This window comes from Ochotona curzoniae, unplaced genomic scaffold, assembly GCF_017591425.1.
Source record: "Ochotona curzoniae isolate NIBS_2020 unplaced genomic scaffold, NIBS_Ocur_1.0 contig_3255, whole genome shotgun sequence".
NCBI classification, from domain to species: domain Eukaryota; kingdom Metazoa; phylum Chordata; class Mammalia; order Lagomorpha; family Ochotonidae; genus Ochotona; species Ochotona curzoniae.
Window position 1 is genome coordinate 235495 of NW_024465777.1, and position 10522 is coordinate 246016.

A 10522-nucleotide genomic window follows, 5' to 3' on the forward strand; every position below is an offset into this window, starting at 1 on the left:
CCAGACTGATTTCCATAAAGGCTGTACCAATTTGCAGCTCCACCAGCAGTGGAGTAGGGTTCCCTTTTTCCCGGCATCCTCGCCAGCAAGCGTCGTTGGTGTTCTTGTTTATGTGGGCCAATCTTACTGGTGTTAGGTGGTACCTCATAGATGTTTTAATTTGGATTTCCCTTATTGCTAGGGAGCTGGAACATTTTTTCATATGTTTGTTTGCCGTTTGGACTTGTTCCTTTGTGAAATGTTTGCCCATTTCCCGTGCCCATTTCTTGAGTGGCTTGTTTGTTTTGGTTTTTTGGTTGTTTTGAAGTTCTTTGTATATCCTGGAAATTAGCCCCCTATCGCCTATATCGTGTGCAAAGATCTTCTCCCACTCTGTGGGTTGCTTTTTTACTTTGTTGATTGTTTCCCTTGCTGTACAGAAGCTTCTTAGTTTGATGAGGTCCCATTTGTTTATTCTGTTCTCAACTGCTATTGCTTTTGGTGTCCTTCTTAGAAAGTCGGGACCTACTCCTAGGTCTTGCAGGGTATTTCCTACATTTTCTTGCAAGAGTTTGAAGGTTTCTGGATGTAGGTTTAGGTCTTTTATCCATGTAGATTGGATCTTAGTGTATGGTGATAGATGTGGGTCTATTTTTTTGTTTCTACAGGCTATCAGCCAGTTGTCCCAACAACATTTACTAAAGAGGCCTTCCCACTTGCTTGAGCTGTCATTGGTCTTTTTGTCAAAGATTAATTGGCTGTATTTGTGTGGGTTCCCTTTTGGTGCTTCTATTCTATTCCATTGATCTTCCTTTCTGTCTTTGTGCCAGTACCAGGCTGTTTTGATAACCATTGCTCTATAGTATGTCCAGAGGTCCGGGATTGTGATTCCCCCTGCTAACTTCTTATTTTTCAGGATGGTTCTAGCTATTCGTGGTTTTTTGTGTTTCCAGATGAACTTTTGAATCATTGTATCCAGTTCCGTGAAGAATGTTTTGGGCAATTTGATTGGAATTGCGTTGAAAATGTATATTGCTTGTGGTAGCATAACACATAAGGTCTTACACGTTTACTTTTTATGTATAAAGCCAGAATGAGTGACAGGTAAAAGGAAGAAATAATACACACACATACATACAAAGATGTATTCCATCACCTGGTTTATTCTGCTAACAGCCTAAACAGCCCGAGTTGGGACAGGCAGAAGCCAGGAGTGTGAAACTCCATCCTTGCCTCTTTTACAGGCTGCAGAAGGCCAAGCATCTGGGAATGGTCCATTGCCTTTCCAGGACAATTAAACAGGAACTGGATTGGAAACAAAGTAGCCTGGACTCAACCTAGAAGTCCAAAATGGGAGCCAATGTGGCAGGAGCACTTTGGACTGCTGCACTATCACCAAGTGCAAAAAGCTTGACTGTTAAAGGAAGGGGACAATTGAGCACATGAACAAAGAGTGACTTTATATGTATCCTTGTTGGACGTATGTACATCCTTGTTGGAGATATGACCTGATTCTGTGGAGTTCAGGAGGAACACGGGCACCAGCAGGTGGCTGTGTCTGTTTCTTCTGTTTGTGCAGTGGACTTTGTTCTGACCTCCATGACTGCTTCCTGAGCTCTAGCCTGTGTGTAGCACTGCAATTGTCCCTGCCCCTGTGTGTGTTCTTACCCTGCAAACAGGACTCTCCCTGGGGTTGTCCCACCCACCACTGGACACCCAGTCTGAGCCTGCCATGGGAGGAACCACTCAATGTTCCTGAATGCCTCTGACATGAGCATCTCTCTGTAAATAACTAACCACTTCAAAGCAAATCCAACGTGTCCCTTCCTCAGCTTCCTCCTCTGAAAAAGGAATGAATGATACTGAGTGAGTGATCATAGCCCTCTTTCTCCTGCCAGTCATTGGAGGCAGAAACCCCTGGTTCTCCAACTCTATCACCAGCCTCCTGAGAGGAGGTAGGCTCAGGCTCTCTGCAGGTATCAAGTGCTTTTCACATGCATGGAACAGCCACTGTGCTCTGGGGACTCTATTCTGGGGGACATGCTTGTCCTGTTGTGCTGGGACTGCCTCAGTGTCCTCATTGTAAGTCCTGAGTCTGATAAGCTCCATTCTCAGGCCAACCAAGAGAGTTGGTCACCCTGTTGCAACTCCATTGTCTCCATGGGGCCCAGATTATTCTTGTCCTCACATGAGAGGCTGACTCAGACCTCATCTCTGTAAATCAGCTCTCAGATCTCAGGAACAGGCCAGAGGGGAAGAGGTAATGAAGGAAAGAAACCGAACTTAGGACTTGCTGAGAGATCTTTATTCTTTATTCTTTATAGAGGATGTGAGATCATCAGCATTAGCGGAAGTGAATTCCAGTGATCTGGAAAAGAACAGGGAGAAGACATATCAATGAGTCAACATCAGAAATTAAAGAGTTGAAGGAATGGGGTACCTCCCAGCCTGACCACTCATTCCCTTTGAATCCCCGGGAGAAAAACTTGCCCTCTTTGAGCCTCAGTTTCCCCCTCTGATTGGAGTAGTGATCACATTACTTACCTCATTAATAGCTCCTGATTAGACTATTGACTAAGGTCCTATCACATCCCCCTTTTCATATTTCCTTGGTCTTTAAGTGGTGGTCACTGCTGTTATCATGGACAATAATGGCCCCTGTGACCAGCTTTCCCAGATAACACCTGAACTGCTTTTTCCCATCACAGCTTTCAGTGTTAGGTTAGGAAGAGCAGAAATGACTCTACTACCCTGTACAAGTCAAGCTGACACTCCCATCCAGGAATGTATGGAATCCCAAATCACCCAAACATTGTCCCTGCACTGGAGGTCAGCACCCTCCATGATGTGTACCCCATGCTGCATATTACATGCACATGCAAATGGAGGAGGTGATAACTTATCCCATCCCACACGAAGAAGATGTATCAAGGCCCAATGCTGCATACCTTAGGTATACAATTCAATCACATGGTAACCTTGCTATGTGGAAGTGACACTGGCCGTTTCCCACAAGGAGCACTGCATCACACTCTCTCTCCTGACTAATCAAACTGCCTGAACTAAAAGCCTCTTTCTCTCTAGCACTTGCTCTCACTTTCTCTAGAAACTGTCCCTGAATAAGAAGTGTAAAATTCCATGGCCACACAGAGAGAACACATTCCTGGGATCTTCAGGAATGTGCCCAAGGACCTCCCCCCACTGCCTTTCTAGGATCCCTGCAACCCTCACCAGGATCTGACTTTCCTTCCAGGCATCCAGTCCCTCTCAAGAGAGCTCCCAGCTGCCCAGTCCTTACCTCCTCAATCCAGTCAATGAAGGCCGACACACGGGTGAAAACTGTGGGCTTCTTGGGGAAATTGCAGCCATAACCAGAACCAAAGCTGACTATGCCGTGGATCTCACACTCAGCATTCACTCCAGGACAGTTGAGAGGTCCTCCAGAGTCACCCTGTCATGGTCAGAGGGGTGGGGACTGAGCCACGTCTCAGCTGGAAGGAATTGTCCCTAACCTGGGGGTTGCAGACACACCCACACTGCTGCACCTCTCCCAGCCTCAGGGCCTCAGCTGGCCAGGACCAGGGTCTGTGCTACCACAGCTGCTGAGCAGGAAGGGACACACACAGGACCTCAGCACAGCCCCTGGCACAGAGGAGCCGGAGACGCCAGCTCCCCCTGCTGACAGCACCTTCCCTGCTGCCTAGGAGGACTCAGCTGCCACAGCACAGTGGTTGAGGATCCCTGCAGAGCCCAGAGTGGGTGACTGGAGGTGGTGGTGCGAGAGTCCCTGCTGTGCTGCTGGGGAAGCCTGAGCAGGAGGAGGGACAGTGATGGTCCCAGGTGAGGGGGCCTGTGATCTGGGCCAGGATTCAGGGTGTGGGCTGTGCTGACTTCCTCCATGACCTGCCTGACCTGAAGCCTGACTGGATTCAAGTCTATCTCCAGGTAGCTGGCTGAGAGTCACTGGGATGTGCCTTCCTATGGTAAGTATTAGCCAACTTACACTACATGCAGAGGATCCGGCCTCGCCAGCACACACATGGATCTCCTTCACGGTTGAACCCCAGTAGTCCCACTGAGAGCAGTGTGCGTAGTCTATCACTGGCAGCAGCCCCTTCAGTAGAACATCTGAGATTGGCCCGTTGGCTGTAGGGACAGAGAGCAATGTGAGTGGGTTTGGGACATGGCTAGGTTCCCAGAGGTGGGGTATTCGAGGCCCACATATTCTCAGATCTGATGAGGACTCCCTCCCAACAGTCCCACCATCCTGTATGCACCACTGCATTATTGGCCATGGTCCTGAGGGCCCTGTCATTCTGCTGCTGTTCCTGGTCAGTACATACTGGAAGTGTAGCCCCAGCCAGTGACACAGCATGTTGTCCCATGTGGTAGGATGTAGCCAGGAGGAGGAAGGTGGCCAGGTTGGACTTCAGCTGTCAGCACAGCACTGTAGTACAGCTTGAGGAGAGCAATGTCATAGCTGTGAGGGAGAAAGAGTCACCTGGAACCTGGTCCTCCTACAAGACCAAGTCCCATCGCAGACCTTTGTTCAAAGGCTATACATTTGGAATACCCTTACTGCTCCTATGCCCTTGAATCCAGCTTTAGCTCAGCCAACTCCAGAAACGCCCACCTCTTTGGTCCCTGACAATCTTTTGCTGTCATAACTGTCCTTGGTTTCCACCTATGGTCATCACAATCCACACTCATCAGAATTCCTGTGTTCTGTCGCACATTGGGCTATGAATTGGGCATAGTGACTTAGAGGTACATATTATATCACAGTGCTGAAGTTCAAGTTCACACTCAGATTCTCATCCAGCTTCCTGTTCATGTGCACTGTGGATTAGCAGGTGATCAATCAAATGCTTGGATTTCAGCTGCCCACTTGGGAAACTGAGAGAATTCTAGGCTCTTTTCATTTGAGTAGGGGACCAGCAAAATATACATTCTCTCTCTCTCTCTCTGTCTTTCTGTCTCACTCTCTCCCACTAAAGTAAATAAATATAAATAAGTTTTCTAACTTATAATGTCACACAGTTTTCAGGGAATGAACCCAGCCTTTCTGAGAAGGTTTATGGCTGATAGAGTCAAAGTCTGATCTTACTTGCTATTCCCAGGGGACTCTAGTGCCACTGCTCCCACACTTCAAGGACCACTTCACTGCCTGCTGTCACCCAGAACACTTCACTTGGGTCACTCTACTGTGTCTCCCTACTGCCCAGGAAGCTGTGCGAGGATGTGTCGGGGTCTCCATAAAATGTTCCTCACTTCCATAGTGCTTAATGAGGGCTTCGTCCCTCCTATGATCCCTCACCAGAAAGCGCTATAGCTCCCAGACACACAGGTGAGGCCTCAGCTGGCCTCCCTGCCCATCACTACCACCACCATGAAGGCATGCTCCAGGGTCATCTTGGACAAATGGAAACCTGAGGCCCAGAGCAGGGCACTCACTGCCCAGGGCACTCAGGGAGGGACACCCACAGCACTGACAGTCCAGTGCTTCTCCTCTGACAACACAGCCATGAACCAGGCTGTGCTGGAGGAAACCTCTGCTGAGCACATGACACCTTGAGATTGGAGAAGGAGCCTGAGGGTCCTGGGCTCCAGGAACACTGAGCCCAGCAGCTCTGAGTGACATCCTGCCTCTCCCTGGAACTGTTTTTTCCCTGTGCAGTGGCAGAGGTTGGTGCTGCTGGTTCTTGAGCCTCTTCCCAGTGTGTGGGAGCTGGGCCCAGGCTGCTTACCCTCCCACTGTCCCTGGGAGTCTCCTAGATGAACTGTGGTTCATGGAGGGAAGAACACAGGAGCCTGGTCTCAGGCTGGTCTCACTCACCCTTTGGCTGCGTTATTGTTGTCATATTCTGGATGCACATAGACCTTTCCCACAGGGATGACCTGGTCAGATGGCTCTGGTTCACTCAGGTTGTACCTGCCCAGCAGCACCCAATATGGTCCACCATCTCTGAAAGAGAAAGGGAGGTCAGCCTGGGCCTATCAGTGAATTTGTCATATTCATGTGTTGACTCATACTGCCTGGGTCTTACAAGGAAAAAGATCAGGGCAGGAATAGGGACAGTAGAACTCACACGACACAGTGTGCTGCAGTCAGAACCCAGTCACGGTCGATGAGGCTCCCTCCACAGATGAAGTACAGGCCCCCATTCTGTTCAAGCAGCAAGGCGACCTGGCAAGCCCCAATCCCCGAATAAATCAGGCTAGAAATCTATACACACAGTGAGGGTTGCTGTCTGGGTTTTGCACTGAACATCCTGAGAAGGCATATTTCATACAGAGAACACTAGATCCTTCTAAGACACTCAGCACACAATCTGTACAGCTGCTCAACTGGGTCTATCTCTTTTACTCTAGGACAACTCAGAATCCCCAGTCTCCCGACACCAGACCCTGTGTGCTCTCCCAAAGACTCCCACATTCTCTGCCCTTTAGGGCACTCCAAACCATCTGCACCCTGAGAGCCCCCAAGACCCTTTAATCTCTCAGGCCACATTCTTCTGATCCTCAGCTCTTCCAAACTTCTTGGATCTTCTGAAGCATGACTCACCCTGAATCTTTCAGTTCCATTCAATTTCCCACTCATTCAGATTCTCAAATCTCTCTGGAGAACAAGGTTGGGGAATGTGTCCCATTGCCCCAGGCTAATGTATTCTGTGTGCACACTGATGCTGACTACACACAGGCCGCTCAGTCAGGCACACATGCTCTCTGGCTGCTTTCCTGCTGCAATGGCAGGGCTAAGTCACTGCTGGAGGAGCCATGTGGCTGACAGGGCTACAGCACTCACTCTCTGCTCCCTCCCAGAACACGTTGGCTAACCTCACCCTAGAGAACATCTTAGGCTATGGAAATGTTTTCTGCCTCTGTTGTCCAAGGTGGGAAGCATTGGCCACAGGTAGCTCAGAAACATTGAAAATGTGGCTGGCATGAAGGAACTGAATGTTGGACATGTACTTGATTCACATTTAAATTCCTCATGCTGCTAATGGCTACTGTGTTCACCAGCACAGCGAGCCTCCCCACTCGGTATTGCCCTCCATAGCCCTGATTCAACTCTCCACTCTCTGTGCTCCAGAACTCAGATTCATGCTGTAGGACTCAAGGAACTGGAACCGATTCCCTAACCTCCTCTACACAGTGTCTACATTCCCCAACCCCCTCTATTAAGTGACTCTATTACTGCTGTTACGTTTTCTCTTGGCCTCAGATTCTACTTTTTGTTCCCAAATCGCTCAATGAAGGTTGTAGATGAAACAGGTAATGCAACCATGTGAATGTGACTGAGCAAGTTTTCAAACCTGGGAAGCTGAGGTGTGAACTGCATAGGGAGCCATGGTGGCAGAACTGGAGGCCTTGCCGTCAGCACTTGGTGTCCAGAGCCCTCAGTGGTAATCAGTAAAGCTGGTGTTGCTCTTACCTGCCAGGGCTTGCTGTGGGGAGGATCTACAGGCACACCATTGACCACACGGCTGGAGGGGTTGGCGAAGTGGGTGGAGGGGATGTGGATTGGTGGGTGTGAGCCTGAGGCTAGAGAAGAGAGGAGAAGCATCAGTCAGCCAGATGGACCCCAAAAGGACAGGAAGTCAGGGTCCCAGTTCTAGAATACCATATATGGGTTGTGTGAGCCTGGGTAAGCTCCTTTCCCTCTATGATCCTCAGCAACAAACTATGAACAGTGAGCACTGGGACTAGAGCAGGGGTTTACAGAGTCCTGAGAATCCAATGGTTGAGATGAAAACACAGCCTCAGGTAATGGAACCCAAGAAAGTGTCTCTCTCTCTCTCTCTGTGTCTCTGTCTCTCTTTCTCTCTGTCTCTCTCTTCTCTCCCTCCCAGAACACATTAGTAGAATATTTCTGAAAGAGTAGAGGTTCTGAAATAAGATTTCCCGGGCTCAAAGCACAGAGACACTTGCTCCTGGATGATCTCCTTTACTTCTCTGAGGGTCAGTGTGCCTTTCTGTAAAACGTGACAATAACAGCACTGACCTTGTGCAGCAAAGAGAATTGATGACATGAGGTCATATGATAAACGTCCCTCAGTATAGCACATGATAAACATTAAGTGTTATCTCTTACCATGGTTGTCATTCAAGGGACTTTTCTTGTAATGTGGCAGAGACAAGGACAAGGTTGAATCACAGGCTTTGAAGACAGGTGGGGACAGTATGAGAGGAAAATTGGACCATTCAGCAGAGGAGTGGGAATTCTGTTCAATACAGTCCAAGCACAAAGCAGACTCTTATTCATGAAACTTTGTCCACTGCCCCACCAAAGACTCCCTCTGTAACACTTGGTGCTGCTCCCAGTCTTTCTTCTGAACTGGTCCATCTCTTGCCTACCCCCTCTCCTTACCTCAGCTCCAAGATGAAATCCTTCACTGTTGTGACCCAAGTACATGTTGAGACTTCTATGCAATCAGATGTTGGGGATCATAAAACCTAGGTCACGAGAATATCAGGGCTCCTGGCTTAGGGCAGTATAGGAAGAACAGATTTGGACTGGGGACTTACCCAGGGCCACAAGGAGGAGGGAGCTCAGCAGCCGGATCATTGTGGATCTGGAGAAGAAGGGAAGGAGAAACGGAACCAGTACTCTTATATAGGGCACAGAGAGGCAGAGGGGGCTGGGCTTGGCTGGGCCCCACTCCAGAACAGGTGGTGGAACACCAGATCTCCCATGGTCCAAGGCCATAGTCCGCACTCATTGCATATGGAGGAGTGATAGTCAGTGGAAATATCCAGCTTTTCCTGCATCATGTGCCTGCACAGGTGGTACTGGGTAGCCAGCTGATCACACAGAAACAGAATAGAAATTTGGCATCAGAACATGCCACCTCCTTCAGGGACTAACACAGGTGCTAAAACTCCTCATCCTTGATTCACATCCTGCCTGGGACACCTCCTGCCTCTGAGAGCTTGAGCACACATCTTCACTTCTCTGAATCTCAGATACCCCATCCCTAACATGGGATCAATGTTATAATCTGTCTCAATAAAGAGACCTTGTAAGCACCTGCTCTCAGTAGATCAGGCCCTCCTCTAGGGGCTTTACTGAGCACAATACATGATCCCCATCCTTCAGGAGTTTGAGTCTGAGTGGGAAAGAAAAAAAGAACAAATTAGTAAAAAGAAGCAAAGGCTGAGTCCAGATGTGGGGGAAGATGCTTCAGAGTGGATGAAGAACATGAGATGAGCAGCAATGAGACTATCTCACTAAGAGGGAAGCTAGAAAAGTGACATTTCAGCTGAAGGTTCATGGTCTGGTTGAATCCTGAAGGGAAAATAAAAGCTAGTCTTGATGCACACATCTGTGTTTGGCCTAGTAAAGACAGCACATGCAACAACTCCATTCCAAATGGAGTGCCTGTTTGATCCTAACTCTGGTCCTGTTTCCTGGCATGTTAAAAGCCAGAATATCATGGCTCAAGTACTCAGGTCCCTATTACCCACAGACTCACCTTGAGTTCCTGACTCTGGCTTTTGGTCGGGCTCAGTCCCTTTTGTTACAGGTATTTGGGCCAACGAATCAATCAATGGAAGAACTCCTTTTCTCTATGCCTTTAAATTAAATTAAAACAAAACTTTCACAAAGATGTATTTGGGACCAGCACTGTGGCACAGTGGTTTGAATCGTAGCCTGCAATGCTACCATCCAATGAACAGTAGTTTCAGGTGCATATTTTCTGCTTGCAATCCTGATCCCTGTTAAAACATCTGGGAAGACAACTGTTGATGGTCCAAATTCTGGGACCCTTGCACACACATGGGAGACCTGGATGCAGTTTCTTACTTGATCTCAACCTCACCCAACCACGGCTGTTGTGGCCATTTGGGAAACAAACCAGGAGGTGAAAATCTGTTCTCTCCTCCCACCCCCCCTTTCTTTGCCACCCTGCCTTTCAAATAAATTTTTTTTTTAAAACATATTGACTTTATAAATTTGAAGGCAGAAAACCAGAGACAAAGACAAATATTGCCAATATGCAGGCTCACTCCCCTACTGCCTATAACAGCTGCGGCTGAACCAGATTGAGTCTAAGACTGCAAGTTCTTCTCTCCGGTGTGAACACAGCACTGAAACATTACCTGCCACCCTTCAGCATGTACATTAGCAGAAAACTGGATTTGGAATGATCCTGGGACCCAAATGCAGGCACTCTGATATGAGTTGCAGGTGTTTCAAGAGAGATGTCATCTTTTTTTTTTTTTTGAAGATTTATTAAGCAGTCACAGAGTGTCAGGCAAGGAGCAGGGTGAAATCCTTTGCTCACCATCCATACAGACCAACCTGCAGGCTCATCTAGAGGAGAAGAGACAATCTAAATCCTCTTGAAGAAAATATTTGACACTTTAACACTTTGAGTTCGACAAATCCTACAGATAAACTGAAAGGTGGATGGGTGAAGGGAGGACAGAAGCTGTCATCTCACTAATAGAGGCCAGATTCACAGCAGGTGATGTCAGCACCATGGGTATCCAAAATGCGATTAGGAACCAAGAGAAGAATCAAAGAAAGAAACAAATT

General features: G+C 48.1%; 1 protein-coding gene across 1 annotated transcript; it reads right to left on the bottom strand.

Moving 5' to 3' along the window:
• Window positions 1-2323: 2323 nt before the first annotated feature.
• Window positions 2324-8689, bottom strand: LOC121156102 (chymotrypsin-like elastase family member 3B). The gene is made up of 8 exons (XM_040979717.1): window positions 8509-8689; window positions 7415-7524; window positions 6069-6166; window positions 5816-5944; window positions 4323-4459; window positions 3983-4125; window positions 3278-3430; window positions 2324-2347 (listed from the first exon to the last, which is right to left on the bottom strand). Exons 1-8 carry the CDS (start codon window positions 8687-8689, stop codon window positions 2324-2326), a joined length of 975 nt encoding a protein of 324 aa, XP_040835651.1.
• Window positions 8690-10522: the final 1833 nt, after the last annotated feature.